This window comes from Moschus berezovskii, chromosome X (genome assembly GCF_049115385.1).
Source record: "Moschus berezovskii isolate FMDL1 chromosome X, NW_MosBer_1.0, whole genome shotgun sequence".
In the NCBI taxonomy this organism is placed as follows: domain Eukaryota; kingdom Metazoa; phylum Chordata; class Mammalia; order Artiodactyla; family Moschidae; genus Moschus; species Moschus berezovskii.
In genome coordinates, this window is record NC_142488.1 from 22,307,213 (window position 1) to 22,321,791 (window position 14,579).

The 14,579-nt window shown below is 40.2% G+C and overlaps 1 protein-coding gene across 1 annotated transcript; it reads left to right on the top strand.

The window, feature by feature from the left end:
• The first annotated feature begins 2,149 nt into the window (after positions 1-2,149).
• Positions 2,150-5,236, top strand: DDX53 (DEAD-box helicase 53). The gene is made up of 3 exons (XM_088834255.1): positions 2,150-2,743; positions 2,855-3,025; positions 3,263-5,236. Exons 1-3 carry the CDS (start codon positions 2,150-2,152, stop codon positions 5,234-5,236), a joined length of 2,739 nt encoding a protein of 912 aa, XP_088690381.1.
• Positions 5,237-14,579: the final 9,343 nt, after the last annotated feature.

The window sequence follows — 14,579 nt, forward strand, 5'->3', positions numbered from 1 at the left end:
CTAATAACATCCTGAATTATCTTTATTTGCTACTGTGCTAGATGACTGTTTCTATTAATAGTTTGTAGGGTTTCACATACCAATAACAATTGAAAACCAAATCTAACTTCTGGTACTAGTTTAATACTTTCTGCGCAAGTAAAGACCGTTAAAAATCATTTGTGACTCTCATTTCTTTTCTAAAATGATATTTTACAAAAGAAAATCGGAGGGTACAATGCTAGAATAAAAAAGTTTAAATTAAATAAATTTAGATTTATGAAAAAATGTAATGCCCTTATTTTTTTTTTCATTTGGATATGAACCAGAGAAAACTGTCAGGGAAATTCTTGAACAGGCATTTGAGAATCTTTCTATAAATCTAAAATTATTCCCATGAAAAGTTTAATGAAAATACTGAGAAGAGGTTCCATTGGCAGATTCCTTTGATAAATTTGGGTTAAACAAGGCCCAACTGCTGTACACCTGAAATTAACACAACATTGTGAATCAACTATACTCCAATAAAAATTAAAAAAAAAAACAATGCCCAACTGAGTTTCTCAACTCCTATAATCATCAGAGCTTCTGAGATACTTAATACATACTGTGACTCTAAGAAGATACAGGTGTTATATTTCCCAAATGTATTTGGCCAGTAACCTTTCTTTTTCTATAAAAAGCATCTTTGCAGGAGAAATACTGAAACAGAGAAGCCTTTTCCCAATGTGTCACAGACTTGTATCTGATATGCAACCATGTTCAAATTTTAATCAGCAACTTTGGCCTGAAGAGAGAATATACCATGAACATTTAATTGGCAGAACACGAAACTACAGGGTAATATGATGGATGAGAGAATTACCATTAAAACTGCATTTACTATTCTGCTTCAATTGCCCAAAGTTAACAGGACAAATATAAAAGGATAAATATTTAATGTATTTTAGTCAAACAAGGGGGAAAAAAATCAACCATGTAAGTACGGGATGAGGAAGAAGAGACTTAAGTGTCCATAATGTGCCTATGAGCAGCTTTGTGTCTTGAGTTTGTAGGTCATGGTCAGTGAAGAGGATCTAATGGGAAAGGTTAGGTCATTTCTGTGGACTTTGTTTAGTTTATGGCTACATCTTAAAAGGTCCACAATGAATCCTTTCCAAAGGAGAAGGAACAGATGGGAGGCATTTTGGAAACTATGTCATATCTAGAAATGCTGAAAACACTAGAAATTTTACCCTGTTGAATAGGAAAATTAAGGGGATTTGAGAGTGGCCATTAAGTACAAAAGGATACAATGAGAATCAGGGTGGCTTTTACACTGCACCTAATAAATTGCTTTTACATAGCCTTCTAGTGCTAATATCCCCGAATCTATGAGACTACACTAAAGGGAAAAATTGCTAATGAACTGAACTGAACTGAACAGACAAGAGTGGGAAAGTATTTAAAACACCTTCGAATTTAACAGAGACCCTAACAGAGATCTCTCTTCTAAGCAGCATCCCTGATATAATAATCAGGAACTGCCTGAACAAATGTTGGAGTTTAGCTGAAGAATCAGAGGCAAAAATGACATCCCTCAAAATGTACCTAAGAGATTTCTGAAGGTATAAATTAAGAGGACAGGGAATTGATGAATTTATCTAGATCCAGTACTGTTGTTGCTCAAAAAGAAATTTACTGAAATAAATAAACAACTAAGTTGATTTTCAAAATTCACTTTTTTTCCCCTCCTATTCAAATAACTGGATCACAAGAAAAGACTTGTGTAAGTTCAAGGCGTGCTTCAAGTCTGCTCCCACACCGAGCCAAAACTAGCATGAGCCCAGAGACTGAGGCATCTATGACACTGAAGCTGGACAAACACTCTCAGGGTCCTTTAAGCATTACGTACGGTCCGCCCCTGAGAGTGACTGTTGCTTTAAATTTTGCCTCATAGGTACCTGCTTACCTCACAGTAGGCTCAGCCCTGTGATTGGTCAGCCTATCCAAAGCCCCGCCCCAACTGACACTATATCAAAGACAAACTTCCTAGGTAACAGCAGTTTAGCTGCAGACCAGCTGCGTGTCAGTTGGTCTCCAACCGGAGATGAGAAAGGAGCCAGATGACACCTCTTTTTCTAGCCCAAGTTAGACTAGGGGCCAGCACTTACTTTACCATTGCCCACAAATGGCGTGGGCGCCAGAGCAGAGGAGGATGGAACCTACTTTGAGAGATATGAGAGATTGCCAGGTCAGTCGGGATGGCAGGGGTGGCAGAGGCTGGGGCCACACCTCTGGCCGCACAGAGGCTAGGGCGTCCAGTTACCGAGAACCACCGCTCTGCTTTCTCATCAAGAGCAGCATGATGGGTGCGGTGATTGGTCGTGGGGGATCAAAAATAAAAGATATCCAGGAATCTACCAGTACAAAAATACAGATTGTAAAAGGTGGTCCTGAAGCTGAGGTAAAAATTTTTGGCAGGAAAGACATGAAAGCCAAGGCCAAAGAGGCTATAGAAACTCTTGTTAAGAAACAAGAAAGAAGCTACAATTCAGAATGTAGTGTTGATAGTGCTGCCTCTCAACTTTTTGCTGGGAGAGGCTGGAGCAGAAATAACACCACCAGAGCCACTCAGCCCAAAGATGACACCACCAAAGCAGCCCAGCCCAGAGACTATGCAGCCATCGTGGCCCAGTCCAGAGGCTATGCGGCCATAGTGGCCCAGCCCAGAGACGACAATGCCGCCAGAAGGGCCCAGCCAGGAGACCATGTGGCCAGAGAGGCCCAGGCTGAAGACAACGACACCACCAGAGGGGCCCAGCCCAGAGAAACTGCCTCCACAGCCTCCCAGCCCAGAGATGAGGATGCCACCAGAGACAACGCAGCCAGAGAGGCCCAGGCCGAAGACAATGACACCACCAGAGGGGCGCAGCCCAGAGAAACTGCCTCCAGAGCTTCCCAGCCCAGAAATGAGGATGCCGCCAGAGACCACACAGCCAGAGAGGCCCAGGCCAAAGATAACACCACCAAAGAGGCCCAGCCCAGAGACTATGCAGCCATCGTGGCCCAGCCCAGAGGCTTTGCGGCCATAGTGGCCCAGCCCAGAGATGACAATGCCACCAGAAGGGCCCAGCCAGGAGACCATGTGGCCAGAGAGGCCCAGGTCGAAGACAACACCACCACCAGAGGGGCCCAGCCCAGAGAAACTGCCTCCAGAGCGTCCCAGCCCAGAGATGAGGATGCCGCCAGAGACCAAGCAGCAAGAGAGGCCCAGGCCAAAGACAACGACACCACCAAAGAGGCCCAGCCCAGAGACTATGCGGCCGTACTGGCCCAGCCCAGAGACTATGCGGCCATACTGGCTCAGCCCAAAGACGATGCTACCAGAAGGGCCCAGCCTGGAGACAATGAGGCCAGAGACCCCCAAGTCAAAGACAATGATGCTTCCAGAGCAGCCCAGTCCAGAGATGATAATGCCACCAGAGGGGCCCAGCCCAGAGACCCCACAGCCAGAGAGACCCAGGCCAAAGATGTCGCCACCACAGTGGCCCACCCCAGAGATGATGATGCCACCAGAGGGGCCCAGCCCAGAGACCCCACAGCCAGAGAAACCCAGGCCAAAGATGACATCACCACAGTGGCCCAGCCCAGAGATGATGATGCCATCAGAGGGACCAAGCCCAGAGACCACAGGGCCAGAAAGGCTCAGGCCAAAGACAACACCAGAGTGGCCCAGCCTAGAGACTATGCGGCCACAGTGGCCCAGCCTAGAGACTATGCAGCCATAGTGGCCCAGCCCAGAGATTTTGCAGCCACAGTGGCTCAGCCCAGAGATCACAAGCCCAGAGCCGCCCAGCCAAGAGATGTCACTGCTAGAGCAGCTCAGCCACGGATAGACTGGGATCGAGTAAAAGCTGGAGTGGCAGAGTGGAAGAAAAGAAAATGGGCAGATTTACCACCAATTAAGAAAAACTTATACATAGAATCCAAAGCAACACACTTATTGTCTCAAGCCCAAGTGGACATTTGGAGAAAGGAAAATTTCAACATAAGGTGTGATGACTTGACAGAGGGGGAGAAACGTCCCATACCCAAACCCACCTGTACATTCGAAGATGCTTTCCAACAGTATCCTGAGATTATGCAAAGCATTAGGAGAGCTGGTTTTCAAAAGCCAACGCCAATTCAATCACAGGCATGGCCAATTATTCTACAAGGAATAGATCTTATAGGGATTGCGCAGACTGGAACAGGCAAAACGCTATCCTATTTAATGCCAGGATTTATACATCTACATTCTCAGCCAGTATCTAGGCAACAAAGGAATGGACCTGGCATGCTAGTCCTTACACCCACTAGAGAATTAGCTCTGCAAGTAGAAGCTGAATGCTCTAAGTACTTATATAAAGGTCTTAGAAGTGTTTGTATATATGGTGGTGGAAACAGAAAAGGACAAATACAAGATGTTACCAAAGGTGTAGACATCATTATTGCAACTCCTGGAAGACTGAACGATCTACAAATGAATAATTTTGTCAACCTAAGAAGCATAACCTACTTGGTCTTGGATGAGGCAGATAAAATGCTAGATCTGGGATTTGAACACCAAATAATGAAGATCTTATTAGATGTGCGCCCAGATAGACAGACTGTTATGACAACGGCGTCTTGGCCGGGTTCTACACGTACATTGGCACAATCTTATTTGAAACAGCCTATGATTGTTTATGTTGGTACTCTGGATCTAGTTACTGTAAATACCGTGAAGCAAAACATAATTGTTACCACTGAAGAAGAAAAACGATCTCTGATACAAGAATTCCTACAGAGCCTGTCACCCAAAGACAAAGTCATCGTGTTTGTTGGCAGAAAACTTGTGGCTGATGACTTATCAAGTGATTTAAGTATTCAAGGAATACCTGTCCAGTCCCTGCACGGTGACAGGGAACAGAGTGATCGAGACCAAGCATTAGAGGACTTCAGAAGTGGAAGAGTGAAAATACTGATCGCTACCGATTTAGCATCCAGAGGTCTTGATGTCAGTGATGTTACACATGTATATAATTACAATTTTCCACGCAATATTGAAGAATATGTACACAGAGTTGGACGTACAGGAAGAGCAGGGAGAACAGGTGAATCAATCACCCTTCTGACCAAAGATGATTGGAAAATTGCCGATGAATTGATTAAAATTCTCCAAAGAGCCAACCAGATTGTGCCACCCAAACTCCAATCAATGGCTGATCAGTTTAAGAAGCATAAGCAAAAGTAGGAGATAGGAAAATGATCAAAGAAATCTCACGAAAAATGCACCGAGTTTTATTAACATCCACACCTTGAAAATTTTCACCTACTAGAATAAGAACAAGTTTTATTAACATCTGCTCCTTGAAAAATTTCTCCTACTAGAATATCTGAGTTTCATTAACATCTGCACCTTGAAAAATTGTACCTATAAGAATATCCAAGACTGAATTTAATTGATGTTTCCACCTTTACAAGTTGAACCTAAGAGAAGATCCAAGATTGAATTTTATTGATGTGTCCCACCTTGAAAAGTTGCACCTACAAGAAGATCCAAGATCAAGTTTTACTGATGTCTACAACTTGAAAAATTGTATCTACCAGAAGATCCAAGATATGTTCAAGTTATGCAGTACTCAAGTTACCTAAGGAAGTATTGGGAACATACTGTCAGTTATAGGACATTTAGCTAATTCTTAAACCATACCACTAAGCTTTCAATGTATGTTCCTTAATAAAATCAAAAGTGCTTTGAAAATGAGAGTGTTGTGTGTTTGTTAAAGTCTGCTTTCTTTTATAGCCTGCCACGTCCAGCTGTGTCTTCTCAAAAAGACTTGGTAGACAATAACAATGGTGCTTTTCTTGCTTTAAAATAGTTGTACTGAATTGGAAACTAGTTTTCATCAAGCTTAACCCAGTCAAAATATTTTATTTGACCCCAGTGGTTGGTGACAGAATTCCTAAAACTATCTCCACTATCATTCCCTACTTTTAAAAAATTCATTAGAAAATAAATGCTTAATCTTTTAGAAGATTCCATAATATTTTTTTTCAGACAGATGTGACTCATAGAGTAGGGTGTCTGTCTGAGTCACTGGGAACCAGATCTTCATATCAACTCTCACTAACCACTCATAAAAATTCTGGGGAGATCACTTGTCTTCTGTAGGCCTCACTTTCTTCATTAATAAACAGGAATGTTCATGTTATATGATTTGGGAGGTCTCCTTCACCACTAAATTCTTTGGTATTATAGCTAAATTGTGTACCCCAGCATTACATTAACACTTCATTTTCTAATCTAGAGGAAAAACCACACCCTTGTGTAACAAACTGAACAATGAAACCCATTTTAATGACCAGAAATAATGCATTCTGCACTTCTATTGATCTTTGAAATATGATTCACAGATTGTCTTTACTTTCGTTTCATCTTGTTTTTCAATTTGTCTCGAAAAGGTCAAAATCACATATATACATCAGAAGGAAAACTAATGTGAAAAAAAATCTGTCCTTGGAAAAAACATTAAGAAAACCAAATGACGTTCTCGGCATGGGGACCAAGTTTAGTAAAATTCCTAAATTTATAATTCTCTTACATTCCACTTAGAAGCAATATGCATCTTGTCCAGCTTCCCAGGTGGCACTAGTGGTAAAGAACATGCTAATGCCAGAGAGGCAAGAGACACGGGTTCAATCCCTGGGTCAGGAAGATCCCCTGGAGGAGGGCATGGCAACTCACTCCAGCAATGTTGCCTGGAGAATCCCATAGATACAGGAGCCTGGTGGGTTACAGTTCATAGGGTTGCAAAGAGTTGGACACAACTGAAGCAATGCAGCACACACACACACACGTATGCGTCTTCTCACATTGCAAGAAGATATCCTTACAAATGATGCTAAATTTCATAATCCAGAGTTTAAGAGAACATTATCATTAATAAAGGCTTACCATTTCTGGGAAATTAAAAATAATAATCCAGCAATCTTTTCCCCAGCATGCCTCAGCTATAACCACAACAAAAATTCAGAAGTTAAGTGAAATATAGAGGTAAACATTCTAGGTATAGTTGTTTAAGGTTCAGGTTCTGACTTTAAAGACTTGTTATAAAAGTATTGATATTTCCTGATAAAATTAACAACAATAGTTAACAGTTTTGAGTGTTTGGTATATACCAGGTGCTTTGTTTTGCAACCAATAATCTTTATTGAAAATTCACTTAGAGGGTAATGTTAACCCATGTTTTGCAGAAGCTAAAATAATGTCAGAGGAAGTAACTAGCATAAGGTTACTAAATCTGATTAAAGAGGAATTGTGTGCTATTTTTACCCAGCTATGCCTGACTCCAATATTTACATTCTTTTCACATCAATACAAGTTACTATGTACGAGGCAGTCGTGAGACTGCCCACATGTTCAGATTTAGTGAAATAGCATGTAATATACCCCAATGCAAAAGCAGTCTACAGGAGAACCTGTGAGAGAAACTCAAATGGCCTGTTCCCATTCATTCGGACGAGAAATGATGAGTGGTTGGAAAGCTGGAGTGTATGTTATTTGCCAGAATTCCTCTTAGGGACAATGCTGTATTTGTTAGAGAAAAGGGTAACAAGCCTCTCAAGATAGAAAGTGAGGTTCCTTAATCACATTCAAGTAACAACAAAAAATATCACCCAGTGAGTAAAACGAAGAAACATGCATTTGTTTTTCAAGACAGGGCTGAAAAGAAGAGCTACTATGTGGGGAAATGTATGTAGAAATATTAATAGAACAGTGCTTTTAAACCAGGGGCATTTTTGCCCCTTCTCTCCAGGACACGTTTAACCATATGTGAAGACAGACAGTACTGGTTGTTTCAATGTTGGGGGTTTGGGGTGGTGGTGACATTCTGCTGCTGGCACCTAGTGGGTAGAGGTGCTACGACCAGGGTGCCGCTCAACACCTTACAATCTACAGCAATGGTTTCAGCCTGTTTGGTACCAGGGACCAAAAAGACAATTTTTCCATGGATGGGCAAGGTTGGGGTGGGGATGGTTTGGGGATGATTCAAGCACATTACATTTATTGTACCCTTTATCTCTATTATTATTGCGTCAGCCCCATCTCATATCATAAGGCATTGGATCCTGGAGGATGGGGACCCCTGATTTACAGGAAAGTCCCCACAAAACAGAGGATTACTTGGTCCAAAACATCAATAGCACTGAGATGGACAATCCCTGAGACAGCATAAGCAAAACCAACCTCATAGTAACCAAGAAAGAACTTCAGGGGAAGAAATAGAGGATTTAAAAATTATATCATCCAGGTCGTACAGAATATGACCCTACAACTTTCCTATCCTTGGTATAGTCTGCATCAGTGGTCCTCCACCAAGGCCAACTTTGCCAGATGTGGTGGTCACAACTCAAGAGGAGGGCTATTGTCATCTCTTGAGTAGAGGCCACTGGTGCTGCTAAACATTTCAATGTGCAGGATAATCTCTCTAAAGAGAGAATTATGTGGTGAAAATGTCAGTAATGTCATAGTTAAAACTTGCAATAGTTTAAGCAAAGCATCTTCTGTGCTAAAGTCAATTGCAGAAAAGCCAAGAAGGGACTTCAGCCAGGGAAACAAAAAAAGGATATATACTTTGTGTAAACTGTTCAATGGCTTCTCAGGTGACACAGCTTGGTAAAGAATCCACCTGCCAATGCAGGAGACACAGGAAGACACGATCTGTGGGTAGGGAATATTCCCTGGAAGAGGAAATGGCAACCCGCTCAAGTATGCTTGCCTGGGAAATCCCATGGACAGCCCTGGTGGGCTATATAGTCCATGGGGTTTCAAAAAGTCTGACATGACTGAGTGACTGAGCATGCATGCACACACGCTGTTCAATAAAAGACTCTCCATCAGCTTTCATTATCTTTGGTAGAATCTGTATCAATGACTATCAATCAGATTTGATTTTGCCTCTTGGGGGATACTTGGCAATGTCTGGAAACATTTTTGGTTGTCCCACCTAGGCAGCAAGATTGCTACTGTCATCTAGAAATCAGGAAAAACATCCTTCAGTGAACAGGACAACACCCTACAACATTGGATTTTTTTTTTTTTAAGGCCTAAAGTCTATAGCATTTAGGTCAAAAAAAAAACACACAAAAAACTGTGGTTTACATTGACCAACAAAGTTTTGTGAGTGAGTGACTCAAATAAATATTGAGTTTTGTGTCCAAATTAGAACAGAGTGAAACAAATTAGAATATGCACTGACACCAGAGACAAACCGTCTGAGTATTCAGCTGATCTCAGAGTCATTCCTGCAAAATTCTTAGCATGATGATTTACATTCAGTAGGTACTTAACAAATGTTAGCTCCTTTCCACCCTCTCTCCTATCACCCATTACGTAATGCTTGTTTACAACTCTGGATGCCATTACTCACACTGTTTCCCCCATCTGGAATGCCCTTTCTCTGTCCTCTCTGCCCGGTCAAATCAGATTCATCACGCTGGGTCCAGCCCAAGTGTGACATCTCCCCCAAGATCCTATCTGCTCTCTTTCACCTCAAAACTTCTGCAGGTTTTGCTATCTACCAACCATGCTGACATCAGTACCATACTAGTTTGCATACCTACAGAGACAATTTTGAAAAAATTCAATTAATTAAGATGAATTGCACTATCAAATATTTAAGTGAAAGTGAAAGTCACTCAGCCAAGTCCGACTCTTTGCGACCCCATGGACTATACAGTCCATGGAATTCTCCAGGCCAGAATACTAGAGTGGGTAGCCTTTCCCTTCTGCAAGGGATCTTCCCAATTCAGGGATTGAACCCAGGTCTCCCACATTGCAGGTGGATTCTTTACCAGCTGAGCCACAAGGGAAGCCCCATCAAATATTTAAATAAACAACAAAAATCTAACAGTTTAAACAGTTTTATCCTAAGTAATTGATAAATCATGAGAGAACCATCCAGAGCTAAATCTGCATAAAAAGCAAATATAAAGGAGGAATTTTTTAATCGGTGAAGAACAATCTACCCCCCCACCAAAACTGGGGGGATCATGTCTCACAGCTTGTAGGATCTTAGTTCAATGACCAGGGATTGAACCCATACCCCTTGAAATGGAAGTGTGGAGTATTAACCACTGAACCACCAGGGAAGTTCTCCAAAACAATGTTTTTATTAAAAAATATACATACAAACATACAGAGACAACTGATCAACCATAACTTTCCTACTATATTAAAATTTTTTGATTTTTATAAAAAATAAAATAACTTCAAGCTTGTAAGGAATAAAATTTCTGATATCAAGATGGAAAAAATTTAAACATAGAAGAAAGAACAGAAAATTCAAGGTAAATATCAATAGGTTTAGCAATGTAAACATGAAATGCCAAAAATACTATAAAAGGCAAAGGAAACACCAGAAAAATGATTTAAAATATACCACATATTCATAGTTAATTATTTTTAATACACAGAGGTTTTTTACAAACAAAAAATAAAGGATGAATTTCCAAATAGAAATACGGACAGAAATGTAAAATACAATTTACCAAACAGACAGATAAGTGAACAATACACATGTAAAAAAGTGCTTAACTTCTCTATAATCAAATGGATGAAAATTAAACCAGTGAGAGAACTTTTTTCACTAGAAAAATTGGCAGTAATAACGAAAAAACTGGGATCTTAGTTCGCCAACCAGGAATTCAATCTGAGCCCTCGTCAGTGAAAGTGACAAGTCTTAACAACTGGACTGTCAAGGAATTCCCAGGGAATACCTAATACTAGTAGTGATGCAGAAAAATAAACCTTAATAAATTATAATTTTGCAAAATTACATTCCTTGGAGGGATAGTTGAGATTATGCATTAAAAAAATGTATATGATTTAATAGACTTGGACCCAGTAATATCAAATCTAGGCATTTACTATAAGGAAATAATTATATATATAAATATATTTATATATATACACACACACACACAAAATGTATATACAAGGCTGCTGCTGCGAAGTTGCTTCACTCGAGTCCGATTCTGTGCAACCCCATAGACGGCAGCCCACCAGGCTCCCCCATCCCTGGGATTCTCCAGGCAAGAACACTGGAGTGGGTTGCCATGTCCTTCTCCAATGCATGAAAGTGAAAAGTGAAAGTGAAGTCCCTTCAGTCATGTCTGACTCTGCGACCCCCTGGACTGCAGACTACCAGGCTCCTCCATCCATGGGATTTTCCAGGCAAGAGTACTGGAGTGGGGTGCCATTGCCTTCTCTCTCATCCCAGTCCTATTCCATGATGCATCTCTTGGAGTTAGTATTTTATTTTTATAAATAAATTTATTAATTATGGCAATGCTAGGTTTTTGTTACTGCTCCGGCTTTCCTCGAGCTGCAACAGGCAGGGCTATTTACCATATTAATTAAAATAGTTAACTTTTTAAAATCAGTAATCACCTATTTTTAATTTTAAATGGAGGCTAATTACTTTACAATATTGTATTGGTTCTGCCATACATTAACATGAATGTGCCACGGGTGTACATGTGTTCCCCATCTTGAACCCCCCTCCCACCTCCCTCCCAATATCATCCCTCTGGGTCATCCCAGTGCACCAGCCCGGAGCATCCTTCACATGCATCAAACCTGGACTGGCGATTCGTTTCACATATGGTAATATACATATTTCAATGCCATTCTCCCAGATCATCACACCCTCGCCCTCTCCCACAGAGTCCAAAAGACTGTTCTATATACATCTGTGTCTCTTTTGCTGTCTTGCATACAGTGTTATCATTACCATCATTCTAAATTCCATATATATGCGTTAGTATACTGTACTGGTGTTTTTCTTTCTGGCTTACTTCACTCTGTATGATAGGCTCCAGTTTCAACCACCTCATTAGAACTGATTCAAATGTATTCTTTTTAATGGCTGAGTAATACTCCATTGTGTATATGTACCAAAGCTTTCTTATCCATTCGTCTGCAGATGGACATCTTGGTTGCTTCCATGTCCTGGCTATTATAAACAGTGCTAGTACATTGGAGTACATGTGTCTCTTTCAATTTTGGTTTCCTCGGTGTGTATGCTCAGGAGTGTGATTGCTGGGTCATATGGCAGTTCTACTTCCAGTTTCTTAAGGAATCTCCACACTGTTCTCCATAGTGGTCTTACTAGTTTGAATTCCTACCAACAGTCTAAGAGGGTTCCCTTTTCTCCACACCCTCTCCAGCCTTTATTGTTTGTAGACTTTTGGATAGCAGCCATTCTGACTGGCGTGAAATGATACTTCATTGTAGTTTTGATTTGCATTTCTCTGATTATGAGTGATGTTGAGCATCTTTTCATGTGTTTGTTAGCCATCTGTATGTCTTCTTTGGAGAAATCTTTGTTAAGTATTTTGGCCCATTTTTTTATTGGGTCGTTTATTTTTCTGGAATTGAGCTGCAGGAGGTGCTTGTATATTTTTGAGATTAATCCTTTGTCAGTTGCTTCATTTGCTATTATTTTCTCCCATTCTGAAGGCTGTCTTTTCACCTTGCTTATAGTTCCCTTTGCTGTGCAGAAGGCTTAAATTTTTATTAGGTCCCATTTATTTATTTTTACTTTTATTTCCAATATTCTGGGAGGTGGGTCATGGAGGATCCTGCTGTGATTTATGTTGGAGAGTGTTTTGTATATGTTCTCCTCTAGGAGTTTTGTAGTTTCTGGTCTTACATTTAGATCTTTAACCCATTTTGAGTTTATTTTTGTGTATGGTGTTAAGGAGTGTTCTAGTTTCATTCTTTTACAAGTGGTTGACCAGTTTTCCCAGCACCATTTGTTAAAGAGATTGTCTTTTCTCCATTGAATATTCTTGCCTCCTTTGTCAAAGATAAGGTGTACATAGGAGCATGGATTTATCTCTGGGCTTTCTATTTTGTTCTATTGATCTATATTTCTCTCTTTATGCCAGTACCATACTGTCTTGATGACTGTGGCTTTGTAGTAGAGCCTGAAGTCCGGCAGATCAGTTCCATTCTTCTTTCTCAAGATTGCTTTGGCTATTTGACATTTTTTTATATTACCAAACAAATTGAGAAATTATTTGTTCTAGCTCTGTGAAAAATACCGTTGGTAGCTTGATAGGGATTGCATTGAACCTATAAATTACTTTGGGCAATAGATTCATTTTCACAATATTTATTCTTCCAATCCATAAACACGGTTTATTTCTCCATCTATTAGTGTCCTCTTTGATTTCTTTCACCAGTGTTTTATAGTTTTCTATATATAGGTCTTTTGTTTCTTTAGATAGATATATTCCTAAGTATTTTATTCTTTTCATTGCAATGATGAAAGGAATTCTTTCCTTAATTTGTCTTTCTATTTTCTCATTATTAGTGTATAGGAATGAAAGGGATTTCTGTGTGCTGATTTTATATCCTGCAAATTTACTCTATTCATTGATTATCTCTAGAAATTTTCTGGTGGAGTTTTTAGGGTTTTCTATGTAGAGTATCATGTCATCTGCAAACAGTGAGAGTTTTACTTCTTTTTTTCCAATTTGCATTCGTTTTCTTTCTTTTTCTGCTCTGATTGCTGTGGCGAAAACTTCCAAAACTATGTTGAATACTAGTGGTGAGAGTGGACACCCTTGTCTTGTTTGTGACTTTAGGGGAAATGCTTTCCATTTTTCACCATTGAGGATAATGTTTTCTGTGGGTTTGTCATATAGAGCTTTTATTATGTGGAGGTATGTTTCTTATATTCCTGCTTTCTGGAGGGTTTTTTTTTTATCATTAATGGATGTTTAATTTTGTCGAGTTGACTCACTGGAAAAGACTCTGATGCTGGGAAGGATTGGGGGCGGAAGGAGACAGGGACGACAGAGAATGAGATGGCTGGATGGCATCACCAGCTCGATGGACATGAGTTTGAGTGAACTCCAGGAGTTGGTGATGGACAGGGAGGCCTGGCATGCTGTGATTCATGGGGTCGCAAAGAGTCGGACACGACTAGGCTACTGAACTGAACTGAACTGAATTTTGTCAAAGGCTTTCTCTGCATCTATTGAGATAATCATATGCCTTTTATTTTTCAATTTGTTATGTGGTGTATTACAGTGATTGATTTGCGGATATTGAAGAATAATTGCATCCCTGGGATAAAGCCCATTTGGTCATGATGTATGATCTTTTTAATGTGTTGTTGGATTCTGATTGCTAGAATTCTGTTAAGGATTTTTGCATCTGTGTTCATCAGTGATATTGACCTGTAGTTTTCTTTTTTTGTGGCATCTTTTTCAGGTTTTGGTACTAGGGTGATGGTGGCCTTATAGAATGAGTTTGGAAATTTACATTCCTCTGCAATTTTCTGGAAGATTTTGAGTAGGATAGGTGTTAGCTCTTCTCTAAATTTTTGGTAGAATTCAGCTAAAAAGCTGTCTACACCTGGCCTTTGTTTCCTGGAAGATTTCTGATTACAGTTTCAATTTCCATGCTTGTGATGGGTCTGTTAAGATTTTCTATTTCTTCCTTGTTCAGTTTTGGAAAGTTGTACATTTCTAAGAGTTTGTCCATTTCTTCCAAGTTGTCCATTTTATTTGCATATAAT

Excerpts from the sequence above, each read along its gene's own strand:
- DDX53 (XM_088834255.1), top strand. The coding sequence starts at position 2,150 with ATGGCGTGGGCGCCAGAGCAGAGGAGGATGGAACCTACTTTGAGAGAT. Across the intron at positions 2,744-2,854 it reads GAGACCATGTGGCCAGAGAG|GCCCAGGCCGAAGACAATGA; the intron begins GCCCAGGCTGAA and ends GCAGCCAGAGAG. Across the intron at positions 3,026-3,262 it reads GAGACTATGCAGCCATCGTG|GCCCAGCCCAGAGACTATGC; the intron begins GCCCAGCCCAGA and ends ACCACCAAAGAG.